Source organism: Lichenostomus cassidix, unplaced genomic scaffold (genome assembly GCF_008360975.1).
Source record: "Lichenostomus cassidix isolate B80296 unplaced genomic scaffold, HeHo_3.0 HiC_scaffold_44, whole genome shotgun sequence".
Taxonomy (NCBI): Eukaryota; Metazoa; Chordata; class Aves; order Passeriformes; family Meliphagidae; genus Lichenostomus; species Lichenostomus cassidix.
This window is the reverse complement of record NW_028148053.1, coordinates 57686-75286: the sequence shown is the minus strand read 5'-3', so window position 1 is coordinate 75286 and position 17601 is coordinate 57686. Positions and strand designations below refer to the sequence as shown.

The window sequence follows — 17601 nt, the reverse complement described above, 5'->3', positions numbered from 1 at the left end:
AGTTTGTGCCACACCTGCGGCCTCAGCCCGCCCTGTGTCAGTGGGAGGCCACTGGCCCTGGTGCTGTCCCTGCAGGCCCTTGCAAACAGCCCCTCAGCAGGTCTGCCATGGCGCAGCAGACTGAGATTTCGGTCCTGCTGATACCAGGCAATTCCCATATGGACTCCACCAATATTCCCCCAAGGTGCATTTGTGGCTCAGCTTTGGAGTCCTGCAAGATCCAAACATCCCCTTTGGCTCAAAAAATCCCTGCCAGGGACATGCAAAGATGTCTGGAGCTCAGTTGTAGAATCTGTGAGTTCTAAATATCCTTTCAAGAAAAAAAACAAACCAACCTTCCCGGAGACCCCCCGATAGATTTGGGGTGAGCTCCTCCTCTCTGGTCACCTGTGGAATGCAGGGGGACAATGATCCCAGAGCCAGGGGTGCTGCAGACACAGTGGGTGGTGAAATCTCATGGTTCTGCTGCTTCTCCTTTTCCTGCCCCTCCTTTTCTCTCCCTTCTCTTCCTCCTGCTGCTCCTCTACTCCCACCCCAGAACCACCTTCCCCACCCTCCTCTGCCCCATGGCTGCTGCAGCACAAGCTGCTGGGTGGGGGGAACACCCCAATCAGCCCCAGGGATGGACAGGAGGCTTAGGGAACAACCCCAGTGCAGATCCACCTCCCTCAGAGCCCAGGGAATTGCTCCGGGGATCGAGTGCTGGGGGACAGGGCCCCAATCCCCATTTCGCTCCATTTGGGCTCCCAGCCCCCGGTTGCCGGGACAGCAAGGGGGGCCTGGCCTGGGCGCCCCCCACCTCCCCCCTCCCCAAATTCCACTCCCGGGGGCGCTGGGGGCGAGGGGGGGCGCAGGTGAGGTCCAGAGGTGCCGGAGCCACGTGTCCCCCCGCTGCCAGCGCCACCCCCGAAGGATCAGGGGTACCCCAAAACTCCCTCACAGCTGCCGGATACCCTGCAAGCCCCTAAGGAGTGGGGTCCCCTGGCTTCATCACCCCCAACCTTCAGCTGCCTCATCCCGGCCCCATCTGTGGCAGGACAGACACCCCCCCCACCCTTCTCTCTCTCCCTGATTGCTGGCCGAGATTGATGGCTCAGATTAAGTCAATGGCTTAATCCTGACTATCAATGCTTGCGTCTGGAACTCAGAGCGAGACACTGAGAGAATGTGAGTAATTTTCAAGTGACCGCAAAATACACACTCTTTTCCCTATAAAACACCACGCAAAACTCAGTAAAATCAGAAGCTTTTCTACATGGATATTGGAGCGTGGAGAAAAGTCTCTCCCCTAAACTTGGACGCAGGCTTTGCGGTTACTTCCCGTGGGATTGAGAGCGGATCTGGTGCATCCCCAGCTCCAAAGAATTGGATTTGGTAAGAAGCATTCAGTTTCCTGAATTGTATTCTTCTTTGCTAGCTACAATAATATTAATAGGTACCTTTTTCATTTTTAGCGCTGTATTGTTTTAATCTCCCTATTTTGGGCACATATATATATATATGTTTGTTTTAGCTATGAATAGCTTTTCATGTTTTGTGTAGTAAAATTTGTCTAGTTCTTTGTTCCGTTCTCACCTGTGTCTAATAAACCATAATCTATTTTACATTAGACATAAATCGGCTGTCTTTATAAGAACTTACGAGTGAGACTGGGTTTTGGGGTGCTGGTCACTCTGAATAGGTTTGGTCACTAGTTGTCATAGGCCTAGGCAACTGGTAAAATCCATATACCCTCTGTTTCCACTCGTGACACCATCCCACCCATCCCCTTCGCTCAGACTTCATACCACACCCCAATCCACATCTCACCCTTCTCGGGCCCATCCCATCCCATCCCATCCCACCCCGGCAGCTACCACTGGGATCACCCCAAAACCTGCGTGCCGGGAACTCCCCAATGTCCCCCCAAGGGGCATTTGTGACTCACATTTGGAGTCCTGCAAGATCCAAACATCCGCCTCCTCCCCTTCTCCTGCAAAAAAAAAAGAAACCAACCCCAAACAAAAAACCCCTCCCTGGATCAACCAAAGATATTTTGGGCTCGGCGCTGGAGTCCTACAAGGTCCAAAAATCCCCCCAACCTCCCAAAAAGAACCCTGGGCACTGCCCAAAATATTTGGCTCAGCTCCCCCTGCTTGCTCACTTGCGGGATGCCCTTGGGCGATGCTCTTGGGGCCCTTGAGGATTTTGAGCTCTTGAGGATTGCAGACACAGAGAACAACAGACGCACATGGTGATTCCTTCCCGTGCTTCTCGTGCTGCTCCTTCTCTATCCCTCCTCTTCCTCCCGTTTCCCCTCTTCCATCCCTCCTCCCCACCCGCTCTTCATCCTCCTTCTCTGTCCCTCCTCCTCCTCTCCTGCCCGTTTATTCTCCTGCTCTTCTTCCTCCTGTTCTTTGGGATTCCCCTCCTGGCTTTGTCTGCCATCACCCTTGGTCCATCCCGTGCTCAGCAGAGCATCCTGTGCTCTGTCAGCAGTCTGTGCTCCTTCGGGAAGGATTTGGGATTTATGCCAGGCACAGACACTGAACCTCACCCCAAACTGCCCCGGTGCCATTGCTGTCCCCTGGGCACTGGGCAGCTGCTGTCCCAGGGGAAGCAGGGACACAAACGGAGCCAAGTGCAGCCCAGCTGCCCGCGCTGATCCAGACGAGCCCCAGGGACAAGGTCCTGCAGAGCCACACGGAGCCCTCGGCTCCTGGCTGGGAACGGCTTGTGTTGTGGCTGCCCCAGAGGCCAGAGCGAGTCCTGGAGCTCCCCAGCTCCTGCAGCAGGACCCAGGTTCCACCTGCTCTGCCAGGCCCTGGCCAGGGGCCAGCAGATCCACTGGCTCCATGCAAAGGGGGAGGACAAGAAGAATGCATTGGATGCAGCCCCCAAGGACCTCGAGCAAATTGTTCAGGAACATCCAGACCTTGATGTGACATTTGTAAAGCTGCAGCTGGCAGAGTTCTGTGATGCAGGAGACCCAGCATGGGAAGAGGAGACCTACAAGGAGCTGCAGGAGAAACACCCTGAGCCTCTAAGGCTGTCATGCCTGGAATTTCTGCTGGAGAAAGTTCTTCCAGAAGCTGTGGGGGAAGGAGTGACCCTGAGCAGGGCAGGTGCTGCTGCTGAGAGGTGCTGTGTGGGTCAGGGCTGCTGCCAGCTCCAGGTCAGCCTGGGGACACCTCTGGAGGACACTTCCCAAAGAAGGTGAGCCAGGGATTACTGTGAAGATAAGGAGCTTTCCTGAGACTGCTTCAATTTCCTACTTGGAGCAGGATGGGGAGGTTGGGGAACGAGAGAAGTAGAAAAGGAGAAATGTTTGAGCATTTACTGCAACTCCTGCTCTGTACCTTTGGGTGCTCAGTGTGTCTGCTGGGAGCCTCCTCAAGGGCCTTCAGCCACTGCTCAGCCCATGGACAGCAGCAGCAGCACCTTTGCAGGGCCCAGCAGGGCTCTTGCCAGCTGCCCTTGCCCACCTGCACACAGAGCCTCCCCCAGGCAGGGCCCTGCAGACAGGCAGGTTTCTGTAGGGCTGGGCGAGTGCACAGAGGGTGGGATGGGCTCTGTGAGCGCTGACAGGGACAAGGCTCCTCTCAGGAGGAACATGTGCAGCACAGGGAGATGATGAGGGAAGGAGAGGGAGCTGAGCAGAGCAATGCTGTGGGCAGGAGGGCACTGTTGGTGTGTGGGAGGTGCTGTGCACAGCTGGGGACAGGGAACACTGTCCTGAGTGCCAGGCTGTCCCTGCCCTGCCCTCTCAGGCACAGCACCACAACATCTTCTCTTGTTTCTGCACTCCTCTGATACTATCACTGTGATCTGGTGCTCTCAGGGAGGCTCTGGGGTTTGCAGCAGCTGAGGCAGGCACTGCCCTGGGGATTGCTCCCAGGCAGCTGTGTCCATGGGAATGGGGTGTCCGAGCTTCCCTGTGACCTGTGGGGCTGTGGGCAAAGCAGTCCATGGGGAAGGGGAAGGAGCTGAGCCTCCCTCCCTGAGATGCCATCGTGAGCACACCTGCGGATCTCCCTGCTGTGTCCTTCCAAGCTCTGAGCTTCCCTCCTAGGGCAAATCCTTGCCAGGGCCTCTCGGAGTTCCCTGAATGTCCCACGGGGAAGTGCAGAGATGCCACAAGTGAGGAAATGCTGTTTGTTAAAAACAGGCTATTGGAGTTGGCTTTTGCAGATGATAATTAATTGGTGGGAGGGGTTATGATCAAAGTGTGGTTCTAATGGTTGTTGTTGATATTGTTCATTTGTTGAAGGATAATGAGTTTGTTGCAAATGGTTGTATTTTATGGCAATTGATATTGTGTGAAATTAATACCTGTCTTGTAAGTTAATGATAATTATAGCTTAGGTACATAATGTATGTCAATGATAGGGAGGATTAGAATGTTCTAGAATACTGGGGATGTAATCGAAGGAGGAGTTTGATGGGATTTTTGCATAAAGGGATAAATGCAAGGAGATCATGGGGTGAAGAGCGAGCCTATGGCAAGATCCCAGACAACTGGGAGCAAGCGACTAGCCAATTAAAGGGACTGACACAGTCTCCAGCCAATCAGGTCGGACCTTGGGGGAGGGCTTAAGGGCGGTGCTAGGGCGGGGTTTGTGGGGAATGTAGTGCAGTGACACAGCGCTCAGGGCTGTGTGGCTGCAGGTTGTGTGAGTGACTGTGCGCTGAGCTTCGCTTTGGGGAAAGGCAGACAGCCGTTCTAAGCCTGTTATCCTTGTTTGTACTAAGTAAATGAGCAAATAAATTCTTTCAAAATTTAAATAGTGAGAGGACCTTTCTCACACTCAGGTCGAGGATGTCAGATCTTTGAGCAGGCTCTGCTCTCCTGGGGGGTTTCTTTTCCCAGGGAGGCTCTAAAAGCAGAATAAAACAGCAGCGTAAGGCAGAGCACAAGGGAAGCACCGGGCTGATCGCATTAAAACTGCCCTTGCAGTGACATTTCACGGCTGACCCTCAGCCCCCCGGGCTGCAAACAAAGCCCGCTCGGGCCGAGCACAAGATCCCCACAGAGCGCTGAGCAACAGCCGGAGCCCAGCAGGGCCTTGGAGGAGGCAGGGCGAGCCCCGGGCCGGGTTCCAAAGGGGCTGCGGGGCTGGGGGCGTTGGCGCCGAGTGCCCTGCCCGTGTGTGCCCTGGGCTCTGCGGCGCCACGGGGACACAGCCCGGGGCCGGGGCTCGGTCCTGCTGCCCCCAGGGCGCTGCCGAGGGCTCCCCGCCCGCCGGGGCCGGGGCGGCGCTGAGGGAGCGGCGCCGCCATTGCTGCCGCCATTGCTCAGGGGCGCTGAGGGGAGCGCGGCTCCCGCCAGCCCTGCTCGGCTGTGAGGGGAGAGAGAGACAGAGAATAAAGACAGAGAGAATAAAGACAGACAGTGCTGCTAAAGAAAGTCCGTGCAGTTCCGAATGCCTTCGGACACCGGCCCGAATGGCTGTGCTCGGGTGTGTGAACATCGCCACTCGGCTGCCCCAGAGCAGAAATGCCCTGGGGAGATACCGGGACCGGTCGTGTGAGATGGGACGCCAAACACTCGGGGTTTGGTGTCGTTGGGATAAAGAAACTATTTTTAGTCTGTTTGGGATAGAAAACTTCTTCTGATTGCATTAGTCTGTTGTACATGGGGTTCAAAAGGCATAATAAATATTAAAAAGAAATGATAAATAGCAGTGTTTGAAAAGACATTAAGATTTAAGAGTAACATGTCGACTGAAAAAGGATTCAATAAGAAAAATGTTATACTATGAAAACATCTTTCTTCTGCAGTTTTATCAGTAGTTCTTGGATTTTAAACTTCTAAATTTTTTGTTTCCTCTGATTTGCTTTATTTTGCAAACATTGAATTAAAATGAAGCAACATATGGAATAAATCAGCAATTGCATACAAAGCTTCAGAATAAATGTGGAAGTACCAGAGGATTCACGTGCTTTAGACGTGTGTGTACATGTGTGTGCATAAAAGCATCGCTCCTTTTCAACACTGCATTACAGCACAGAAGTAGTAAAATCAGATTTACTCCTGTTTTCACAAGATTCCCATGAATCTATACCAAAGTCCAGTGAGTGATAGAAGACAGATCAAGTGTGGTTCTAGGTCATCCCTTTTTACTCAAATTTGCCAAGTCCTTACACTGCTTTGAAGTGCCAGCCTGCAGGTGGGACCACACCTGATGTCCCTGGAGTCTCTGCTCTGGGCTGGAGCCCTGCAGGGCATCTCCACCAACAACAAATCCTTTTCACATTGCCTGAGTCTCCTTTGGTATGGTAAAGCAGATGAGAATTTCTGCCTTCTCTCAGGGCTGCATAAGCCATCAAATTTGCCTCCTGGTGTTCCCAAAGAGAGGAATGTTGGCCCATGGACCCTCTGCTGTTGGATATTGGGCAAGGGAGGAGGGAGACACTTGATTGTCCCTGTAGACAGAAGAAATGGATGAATATCCAATCCCAAATCCTGATTTGGCGTTTCTTTGTCATCCTTCAGTGATTGTTGTTTGGTTTTGGAAAGCAAAGAGGAGGAGATGGTCTAAGAAAGGAAGAATGCTGCTGTACTCCGTGACAGGAGGTTGTAGCCAGGTGGGGTTGGGCTCTGCTCCCAGACATGAAGTGACAGGACAAGAGGAAAGGCCTCAAGCTGTGCCACAGGAGGTTCAGGTTGGCCAGGAAAGGGTGGTCAGGTCTTGGAAGTGTCAGGAACACCGAAAGTTTATGTCCAAAAAGGAGACAGAGGAGTCCTGTAATTTTATTCATTAATAAAGGGAGAGGTCATGGGCATTTCCCATGGGGTCTCAAACTGCAAGATGACGCAGCAACTTTTTATCCTAATTTCCTGACCACAGTTCCCTCTGTCTTTCCCCATTGGCTGAGGTACTCGAGAGGTACAGACTCCCCTAATTGCCTAATACAGATCCCCTTCTAAGACACATTTCCCCGCCTTCTTCTTTTCTTCGTGTCTCTCTTCTTTTAGTTAATTCCAGGGATTTAACACAGTCTTGGCTAAGTCAACCAGAGGAATTCCTGTGGAATTCCTTCCCATTGTTTCTTCTCTCTCTCAGTATCTGGCTTTATCTACCAGCAGGCCCAGTTTGTTTGTAAAGACACTCCCTTCTCATTCCTTTCAGTAAGAAAGACATGTAATTATTACATTGAAGTATGAATTAAATATTAATAATAAAGTATAAATTACATTATTTTTAATATATATTTTGGGATGTCATACCCGGGTGGGCAATGTCAGACATGGTGAGGTTGGGGGTGAGGAGCAGGTTGTCCAAACAGGATCAGCCTGCAAAAGACTCATTCTTCTACATGCCCAGACCTCCTAGGGAGACATTCAGCATCAAGATCCCTTGGGGAATGCTTCTATCACCTCTTCATTGAACTGAAAAATAAACAATACTCACTTGATTAAAAATAAAATTCATGAGATGCACTTTGAACTCTCCCTCCATAACAGCACTCCAAATGGACTCCAATGAGCTGCACAAGCCCCAGCCCTGCTTTCAGGGAGGTCACCCAGCGCAAAGCCAGCCATGGCACCCTGAAGGTGCCCACTGCACTCTCTTGTGTCCATGCCCCAGGAATGCCAGGAATGCCCTTGGCCCAGAGGGCTTTGCTCATGGCCCCTCTCGGGCTCAAAGCTGCTGCTCTTCTTGCTCACTCTTGCCTAAAGCCACAGAGCTCAGCCTCCCCACACCAACAGGAAGAAGATTCAATAGCCAGGCAGTGGAGTGCACGGCCTAAGGCTGAGGGGCTGGGGCCCAGTCTGGAGGACAGGGAGGGCACACGCCCAGCCCCACAACTCCTGGGCCCACAGCTCTGAAAAGCCAGGACCAGAGATACATGCCTGATTTTGGGGATCCCTCCAGCTGTCTGCTGAGGGAGATGCCTTGAGGAAGCAGCAGAGCAGCCGGGTGGCAGGAACAAAGTGGCTGCCTGGGGGCTGCTTCTGGCCTCTGACCCCCAGTTCCTCAGGGCTTCCCACCACCCCTTCCCCTCAGGGACCTCCTGTCCCCAACCCCCTCAAACATCCCCCTCCTGCCTTCCCACTGCCTTGTCCTGTCAGGGTCTCCACAGCACCTCATCCCTGCACAGCCTCCCACCGCCCCGTCCCCTCAGGGTCTGCCCCAGCCCGGCCAACCTGCCCGGCAGCGGCATAGCCCCGCTGGAGCTCCAGAGAAGCATCCTTTTTCCCGCTCTTCCCCACTGCCCTGCAGACACTGGGCACCAAAAGAAAGATCATGGGAGTCTGTGTATTAGAACACATTCTATATTTACACACTAAAGAAACTGAAAAGAGAAAAGAAGAATCCTAAGAAGAATACTGAAAAAAATTCCCCAATGGCTCAGGTGGCAGCAGCAGCGACAGCAGACAGATCAGCTCTCCATGAAGCTCCAGCAGCACAGCCAGCCACGGCCCCACAGACGAGGCCGTGTCTGCCATGCTCTCTGGAGTCGATCGCGCAGCTTCGAGAAGATGGAGAAGGGAGCTGTCTCTAGTGCTCGCATGACGTAGAGTGTCTGCAGAGCCAGGTTGGAGATGGCAGGGCTGATGTCACTTGTCATGTGTTCAAGGGCTGAAACAGAGAGGAAGAGAGCCATGGTCAGAGCCTGGATCTGCAGGGACCCAAGGAGACCCTCCTGCCGGGGCAATCCCAGCCAGCTCTTGCCGTGGCCAGGAGGGAGCAGGGACCAAGGGGATCAGCCGGAAGGTGCTGGCCACGAATCCCCACGTGCTCCTGAAATCCCTCTGTGCTCTGCCCAGGACGTCCCTCGTCCACACAGGGAGCAGAGCCCTCCGCAGCCAGGGGAGGGATTGCAGCTGCCTGCCCAGCGATTGCAGCTGCCCCTGAAAAGCCCTGCTGACGCCTCGCTGCCCTCACTCACCTATGCAGACGAACCGGAACTGTCCTGACTGCCCCCTCAAGCGCCGCCCGGCCATCCCTGAGAACACAGAGCCTGTCACAGCCCCAGCGGCACAGCTCCTCCACAGCGGCGCCGCCAGCCCTGTGGCCGCACGGCCTCCTGCGCCGGCAGGGCTCAGCCCGGGCCCTTGCCGCATCGTGCCGCCCGAGGAAGGGCAGGGCTGCGAGAGGAGGGCGGCAGCAGCCCCGAGGGCAGGCGGGGCTCCACAGCCCCGGGCCGGCTGGCGCTGGCGGGACAGCAGGCGGGGCTGGGGCCGAGCTGCGGCGGGGCGGGGAGGGAGCCCGGGCTCGTGGCTCACCGATGAACCTGATGGCTGCCTCTCGCAGGGGCTCCTGTGGGCTGTCCAGGTACGGCACGGCCTGGTGCAGGTGCTTGACCCTTCGGCTCACGTCCTCTGCCAGCTGCAGAGAGAGTGCCAGGAGGGAGAGTTTGGCGTGGGCTCTGCCCCTTGGCCGGGCTCTCCCTGCAGCCAGCCCTGGCCTCCCCTGCTCGCACAGCCCAGAGGTGCGGCCAGCAGCTGCTGGCGCCGGGCTTTGGAGGGGGCAGAGGGCCGGGTGCTGCCCGGGGAGCCTCTGTGCCACCCCACTGCAGAGCCCAGCTGGGCTGGAGCTCCCTGGGCACCCGGCTCAGGGCCAGAGCAGCCTGGAGAGGAGCCCACATGGCCTCTGGGTGCAGCAGTGGACAGAGGCACAGCTGCCAGCCCCACGCACTGAGCACCGTGGTCAGGGGTCTTCTCCAGGCTGAGGCTTCCAGGCCGTCCTTTGGGGCTTCATGGCACTCCTTACCAGACACTCGCTGAACTTCCACAGCTCCTTCTTCTTCACCAGCTTCTTCAGATCTTTCCTCTTCAAGAACTCGGTTGCACGAAGCAGTGTTGACCAAGAGACCTGGAGAGCAGCAGAGACACAGAGATGGCACCGCAGCCCAGAGCACAGGACCCGTGTCTGTGTGCCCGGGCCAGGAGGCTGCAGCCCGCGAGGCACCAGGGCAGGAGGCAGCTGAGCTCCATCCCAGGGGGACACCAGCAGCCCCTCAGTCCTTACGTCTGCCACTTCGTGGTTCTCATCATGGCAGTGGAAGAAGAGTGGCAGCAGGCTCTGACGCACAGCTAACTTGAAAGGCTTTTTTCCTTCTTCCACGAAGTAATTCATGATTTCTTGAAAGAGGATCATGGAGAGAAGCTGCACATGGCTGTGTTCCTGTATGAAAGGAAGAAAAAGAGACTTCAACATTGGCAGCTCCTGGCACACCTGGGCACAGGCCTGAAAATCCACAGGGCACAAAGTGTTCGAGCAGCACCCAGTGCCCGTGGCTGGGGGCACAGAGCCGTACATTGTCAAAGAGTGGCAGGAGTGCCTCAGCCAGCTGCAGGGCAATGGGGCTGGGTATCAGAGTGTCATTGTCCGAGACTGTGAAGCTGAGTACACTAAGTGTCATGGCGAGCGTGTCTTCATCTGTGTCCCACAGGAGCTTGATGAGGTCTTCATTCAGTCTCCACACTCTTCTGGCCTGTGCAGAACACAAGTCTGTGAAACCCCAGCCTGTTAGCACAGGGCCCAGAGGCCAAAGGCCTGTCCCGAAGCACTGGGGCAGCTGAAGCAGGAGGCAGGAGAGCTGGGAGCAGCTGCCTCAGCTCCCAAAGCCCAGCCAAGCCCAGGCGACTGTGTTCCCCAGCCCCATGCTGCCAGCACGGCTTGCGCCACTGTCCCCTTCTCACCATTGAGGGATTGTAAGTGAGCTGGAGGAGGGCCCTGAGAACCTGGCGATGCCTCTCCCTGCAATCACTTTGCAGGTTCTTTGCCATGATCTCCAGGATGCTGTCACTGCATTCACCCAAGTCCATGTCCAAGTCCAGGCACTCCAGGATCTGAAAGGCACATCGGAGTGACAGGGGTGCCAGCTGGCAGGAGCCATACAGGGCTGGGCCCAGGCAGCAGCACAGGGCATGGCTCAGGCCCAGGCAGCAAAGAGGACAGAGAGCTGGGAGGTGACTGAGTGAGGCAGCGCTGGCCTTCAGGCTCACCTCCACAAGGAACACCAGGGCAGGAAGATCCCAGGGTGACTCCTCCCTGCTGAGCAGCCTGAGGAGGTGCAGTGCAATACCGGAACACAAGCGCGTGGATGCACTGCACATCTCGCTGGAGGTGGGGAAAGGAACCAAGACTCTGAGGTGGGAGGGCAAACCTCTGCCAGGCCTGACTCACACAGGTCTGGTCTTTCCCCACCACCCTGCGAGCAGACATGGGAGGCGGCTGCTCCTGGGCCTTTTCCAGTCTGCTCGGCCGTCGCTCACTGACAAGGCCCTCTGGCCCATGGCCACGGGGCCTGTGAGGGGCATGCTGGGCACAGGCCATGAATGCCAGGGGCAATGGGGAGAAGGGGTTCTCACCTGGCCAGCACACCCACGGCATAGTGCTGGGTGTCAACACAGAGCAGTGTGTCCCAGCCACACTTGCATTCCATTGCCACCACCACATGCTCACACTGGAGAAGGCAGAGCAGGGCCTTCAAGGTCTGCACTGCAAACCTGTGTACAGAGCAAAGCCCAGGTCACGATGCTGGCAGCGCTGGCTCCTGCCCTGGGGACATGGGAGGGACAGGAGGACTGGCATGGAGCACCTGTTGGGGTTGGTGGCAAGGCCGTGTTGCTGCTGACATTCCTTCCAGAAGGTATCGACCTCGTCTGGCATATCCGATGTGCTGAAGAGCACTTGGAAGAGCAGGTGCACGAAGAGGTGGGGGAAATACTCCGTCACTGCATGTGGGCAGCAGGGCACCTGGAGAATCTTCCAGATCACCACAGTTGCCTGCAAAGGACAAAGCACCCCGAGACAAGTGTCAGCGCTCAGTGCTGAGGTGTCCATGGGGCAGGGCCCAAGTGTGGGAGGGAAAGGCCAGGGGAGACGCAGGGGGAGCACCGGGCCTGGTGGCCCTGAAATGCCCTTAGCCCGGGTTTCAGCCCAGTGCCTGAGGCAGGGAGATGCAGTGGGGGAAGGAGGATGGAGAGCTGCTGGAGAGGCGGCCTGGGGACAAGCAAAGGCCAGTTCCAGGAACTCACAGCCAGGGCAAAGACAGGCATGTTGTTCCCATCAGAGGTGCACGTGCTGTGCTCTGGCCAGCTCCCCAGCACATTGACAAGTGTCAGTAGCACTGGCTCTGCAGTTCTGCTCAAGGACATGATCATCCTCCACATGGTCATAGCAGCTCTGTGGGATCAAAGCTCTGTGTCAAGTGAGTCTTGGCCACCAGCCCTGCCTCTGTCCACTGCCACTCACTGGCAGCACCAAGGCAGCCCACCCCTGTGGGGACAGACCCGTGAGGGGCAGGGAGGGAGCATGGCAGCAGGCTTGGGGGCTGACATGCGAGGGCTGGGAAATAGAGGAGCCAGAGGGCCCTGGAACTCCCCGTTTGTCAGACACCTAGTACAGGTTTCACAGGGTAATGGACTGGGGAGCCCTGAGCTCTCTGGGCAGGTGGCCCTGTACCTGTCACACGATGGGGCCACGCGCAGGAGAGTTATCACCACATCAGCGGGGTGTGCCTTGGTCAGTTCCAGCAGGGCCATGTCCAGATTGTGCTCACCAGACTCATTGGACACGAGCCACTGGTGGATGTACCTCACCATGGCGGGCACCTGGAGAAGGCCCGGGGAGAGTTGGAAAGCTGCCAGAGGGAGTAATGTCCCCAGTGTCCCCAGAGAAGTGCTTCCCTTGCCACCACACTGGGATGGCCTCAAAGGCTTCAAGGCACCAGCAGGCGTGGCTTGGGAGGCCAAGGAATTCCTGAGGGGCTCCAGCCCTGGCCACAGGCTGCTTACTTGCTCTGGAATGGAGACACCCTTCTTCACAAGCAAATCCAGCAGGGCAGCACTGGGGTCGGCACTATTGACATCAGAGTTTGCCATGGACCCAGTGCCCATGTCGCTGGTCTCTTCCTGCCAAATGCACTTGATGAATTTGCAAGTTATGGGCAGGAGAATGAAGGGCAGGAAGAGAGGGATGTTCCACAGAGTGCTCCAAGTGCAGTGCTCGGCTGAGCAGGGACAGCAGGCCCAGCCCAGGTGGGGATGGCTGCAGCTACCTGCGCTGTTGTGCGGAAGAGGCCACGGGCAGCATCCTGCTCTCGTGTCTGGTCCATGCCTGCATCTGGCAAAGAGCGAGCACAGCCAGAGCTGAGGGGCTGCAGGAGAGGCCAGAGAGCACAGGCCAGCCCTGCACTGCCCAGGCAGGGACAGCCCTGGGATGCCCAGGGGATGGAGCACGGCTGTGGGGGATGGCAGCCCCGGCCCCTCTTCCGTCTTGCCTGTGGGCATGTCCCCAGCAGATGGGATGGGATGGCATGGGATGGGATGGGATGGGATGGGATGGGATGGGATGGGATGGGATGGGATGGGATGGGATGGGGCCAGGCTGGCTGCAAACACCAGCCCTATGGCCCAACTCTGCCACTCACCCTCCTGCATCAGCAACAACTGCTCCACGTCTCCAGGCTCTTGTGCTGGGGCAGCTCCAGCGCCTTCTTCCTCCTGCTTCACCCAGGCCAGCTTGGGTGCACTTGGGGGTCTCTGCTCCATGTCGCTGACTGGATTTCAGGCTACTTGCAGGAGGGATGCCTCAAGAAAGCTCCGGGTCAGCAAGTCCTGCAGTCGAGCCTTGAAGGCACCTGCAAGGGAAAAGTCTTGGGAAGGCTACAGGACAGCAAGTCCTGCGCTCTGGTCTGGAGAGCTCCTGCCAAAAGGACAGGAGACTCCTTGTCAAGGATTGTGGTCAGTAAGTTCCACGGTCTGGCCTCAAGGGCACTGGCCGTGGGGATGGGAGATGCCTCGGAAGAGCTCCGGGCACCAAGTCCTGCAGTCTGCCCTCGAGGGCACCTGCAGAACAGAAGCCTCGGGAAGGCCACTGGTCACCAAGTCCTGTGGTCTGTCCACGAGGTCACCTGCAGGAGTACCGCCTCGGAAAAGCTCTGGGTCAGAAAGGAACAAGTGTGCTGTGCGGGGGCTCCTCACGACACCGCTCTGTCCCGTCCTGTCCCGTCGCGTGCTCCAAGCACAGTGGTGTGGCCGTGTCGTTGCCAGCACCTATGTCACGACGTGTCACAAAGGGGGCCCTTGGACACCCTGTCCTGGTTCCATCCCATGGTGACCATGCTGCGCCTTGTCACAAAGGGCCCTTGCACACACTGCCGCCTGCCCTGGGGCTGCCCCCAGCCCGCCCAAAGTGGCCCAGCTTGGAAGGAATCCGTTGCCCCGAGCATCTAAGGCAGCCCGACAGGAACCTTAGGAACGGCTCAGACAAGAAGCAAACGCTGCCCTGCTCTGCGGGCTCAGGGCAGCAGAAGGAGCCCCCACGGCTGCCGACGCAGCTGCAGCGGGAAGGGCACAGGACCTTGCACAGAAGCTGGCACAGCCTGCTTGGGACAAGTCCCGGCTGCTGGCCATCCTAAACACAGGGGTGTGACACATACAAGGAACATGTGGGCCAGGGCACGAATGCTGCTCTGAGCCCTGGGGCCCGGGGAGCACTGCAGTCAGCAGGTGTGGCAGAGCCCCCGCTGAAGCAGACCTGCCACCCCCCGAGCCCTGGCAGCACCGGTGCCCGTCTGCTGCCCCAGAGACCTGTGCTCCCGGGGGGCTTCTCTGCCAGAGGGCAGCCAAAACCAGCGGGCATTGGTGTCTGTGCTCCTTCCTGCAGGTGGCCCTTGGCAGGAGCACTTGGAGCCACTGGTGGCAGCACTTGGTATCTGTCAGAAGATCTCAGTCTGTCCTGGAATTATCTTCTCGTTGAAGCGATCTCATGCAGCACACAGACACCTCTGCCGTGGAGGCACAGAACAACCTGGCATTTGATTATGCTACATTCTGGAAAGTGTTACTTCCCATTGCTCAACTCAAGGAGCTCAAAAAAGCTACAAACTACCCAAATCCATTGGTATGGCCTGAGAATGCAAAAGATTTGCTGGTTGGCTTCTTGTCTCAAACCAGCAATTAATTTACCTTAACGTCATCCATTGGGAGTCACTTACAAAAACCAAGCACTAATCAGAGACAAGAAAAGGGGCCATTCTTTGGTTTGCAAAGGGTTTTCTATGAAGGGATAATCATATAAAAATTCTGTTCAGGAACAAAAGTTCTCAAGAAATGAAGGTCCCCTCAATGCTACAAAAGCACCCCAACCAAATGAGTATACTGCAAAAAGACAAATCCTCTCTCTGACACAGATATCTAAGTGGCCAATAAAGTGCAGCTCTCCCTTCTTCTTCCCTGCATGAGAATCAGGACCACTAACAGAAGTCACAGATATTCTTTCTGCCCTCTGTAAGCAAAGCTGTGCAAAACCACAGATGATCTTGCAGGGGCTCCTGTGGGCTGCCCAGGTACAACACGGCCTGGTGCAGGTGCCTGACCCTTTGGCTCAAGTCCTCTGCCAGCTGCAGAGAGAGAGTGCCAGGAGGGAAGGTTTGGCGTGGGCTCTGCCCCTTGGCCAGGCTCTCCCTGCAGCCAGCCCTGGCCTCCCCTGCTCGCACAGCCCAGAGGTGCAGCCAGCAGCCGCTGGCGCCGGGCTTTGGAGGGGGCAGAGGGCCGGGTGCTGCCTGGGGAGCCTCTGTGCCACCCCACTGCAGAGCCCAGCTGGGCTGGAGCTCCCTGGGCACCCGGCTCAGGGCCAGAGCAGCCTGGAGAGGAGCCCACATGGCCTCTGGGTGCAGCAGTGGACAGGCCTTCATATGCCTCACTCTGCTCTTTTACTCACATCCCATGAGTTCCTCACCTGCATTCCCAACCATGTTCTTCACACAGCTTAAAGAAAGTGTCATAATCATAATTATTACTATGATCCCAATTATACTTTACAAAAGCAGTTAGAGAAAATCCAAGTCCTTTAAATATTTTATTTAAACAGTTACTTTCTAATCCACCCCTTAATCCCCTGCTGGATGCAGCAACTGATTTTATCCCCTCTACCTGATCATCCAATTCAGCATCACATTTGCAATGTGCACACAACAAGTGTTGTTGCTTCAAGGATCCACATATTCCAGTTAACAGCAAAAGGTCTAATGCCAGTTTGTTCAGTAAGGTCATTTTAGTTGTGGCTCACAATTGTTCATTTATTTCAGTAAACCCCAACTGAGTTGCATTCACTGAAGTTCCCATTTGCAGTCCAATGGTGTGTGTTTGGTCTATTCCTAAAGGCAGATCTTTGAGGAGTAAAGATGGATTCTAAAATCCATCCCACTGCAGTTCCCATGCTGGGATGTTTCCAAGGTTCATCCCCTTTAACCTTTCCCCACAGTTGGGTTCCCAGGGGTGACTCCTTCCACAAGGGATGTAACCTTAATACCCCAAGTGTCCATTGTGCTCTTGATTCCCCTAAGGGCAAATGTGTGCTCCAAATTCCATCACTTCCCACCCATCCTGTGTGAACTAATGATTTTACATGTTCTGCTGACAGTCTGTGTCTCTCCAAGCCACACTGTTTGTTAGGTGAGACCTAACAGGTGTCATTAAGAAAGGCAGAATAATTTCTACAAACACATCCCAGCCTTAGAGCCTGGGCCACAGCCATGAGCCACTGTACCTCAGGATTCCAAGTAGTTCAAGTGTCTATCCAAATGCAATTCCACTTTTCCTCTGTCCTGGGATCCTTTGGCCTTGACCTTATTAAATCAGGATATTTTATACCCACCTGGAAGGGGTCCTCTGGGAGGCCTGGGCTCCCTTCCCAGTCCAGACACCACTGAACTGGCTGGATATATTCCCATTGTCCTATCTGAGGGCTGTTCCATACTTCTGGAATTTAACATCCCCAAGGGGTCCCAGTGCAATCTGTCAGCCAATAGATATTACCTGAGGTGATTTCCACATCCAGTTTTGAGATGTTACAATTCTCAACAGTATCGTTTGAATGTCTAAGAATTCCTTTGGAAGGAATATTCTCCTTCCATCCCTTTCCATTTGCCCTGGGTGCTATTTCCTTCCCACTCATGTTCCCAGATTTTTGTCAAAGTGCTGACTAAAGCTCCCCATGGAATTGGATTTTCTACAGAGAAAATGTGTTGGCAAACAAGCTGTTATAGTGGTTACATTCTGTAATCTGCCAAAATCTTGCACTAACTTTAAGACCCCATTCCTCTCCCCAGAGGTTAACAATACAGTTTCTACATCTGTTTCTAAAACAGTAGGAGATATATATATGTGTGGCTAGCACAGAGTTTCCCCATGAGAATCCTTTTCTTTCTCCTTCTTGTGTTTTATAAACAAAGATAAAGTTTGGATGTTATTAAAAACAGTTTCTCGGGATGTGGACAGTTCAGGCCTGGCCAATCAGGCCTAGGGGGAGGCTTCAACCTGACAAATTTGGGTGACCTTTGAAAAGTCTATATAAGATGGAATTAAATAATAAAATCTACTTCTGGATGCCAGATTTTGAACCTGGGTCTTCTTACTCTGCTGGTGGCTCAACAGCGACATATATGTGTGTAAATATATATATATATATACACTTATATATATATATGTAAAACCTCCAGGGTCCAGGGTATCAATCAGTTTTCTCTCTGCTGTATTTAATGTGTGTTTGCTGGTTTTACCTGCGTATGATGAACCCAGGGTTTGATTCCTTTCTCCCTGAGGGCAGTGTAGGTTACCAGGAGGACTTGGAAAGCTCCTTGGCACTTTTCCTTCAAGGG

At 55.0% G+C, this 17601-nt stretch overlaps 1 protein-coding gene across 1 annotated transcript; it reads right to left on the bottom strand.

The window, feature by feature from the left end:
- Positions 1–8332: 8332 nt before the first annotated feature.
- On the bottom strand, positions 8333–13974 carry LOC146420150 (maestro heat-like repeat-containing protein family member 6). Its single transcript, XM_085048557.1, has 16 exons — positions 13852–13974; positions 13369–13578; positions 12997–13061; positions 12734–12850; positions 12402–12550; positions 11975–12122; positions 11536–11723; positions 11306–11443; positions 10940–11054; positions 10634–10783; positions 10249–10425; positions 9960–10115; positions 9702–9803; positions 9215–9317; positions 8878–8934; positions 8333–8567 (listed from the first exon to the last, which is right to left on the bottom strand). The coding sequence occupies exons 2-16, from the start codon at positions 13487–13489 to the stop codon at positions 8368–8370; spliced, it is 1986 nt and encodes a 661-aa protein (XP_084904683.1). The 5' UTR covers positions 13490–13578; positions 13852–13974; the 3' UTR covers positions 8333–8367.
- Between the last annotated feature and the right edge of the window lie 3627 nt (positions 13975–17601).

Coding starts and splice junctions, on each gene's coding strand:
- LOC146420150 (XM_085048557.1), bottom strand. CDS start 13,489: ATGGAGCAGAGACCCCCAAGTGCACCCAAGCTGGCCTGGGTGAAGCAG. Junction 11,055..11,305: donor GCCGTGGGTGTGCTGGCCAG/GTGAGAACCCCT, acceptor CCCCACCTCCAG/CGAGATGTGCAGTGCATCCA. Junction 10,784..10,939: donor CCCTGGTGTTCCTTGTGGAG/GTGAGCCTGAAG, acceptor TGTGCCTTTCAG/ATCCTGGAGTGCCTGGACTT.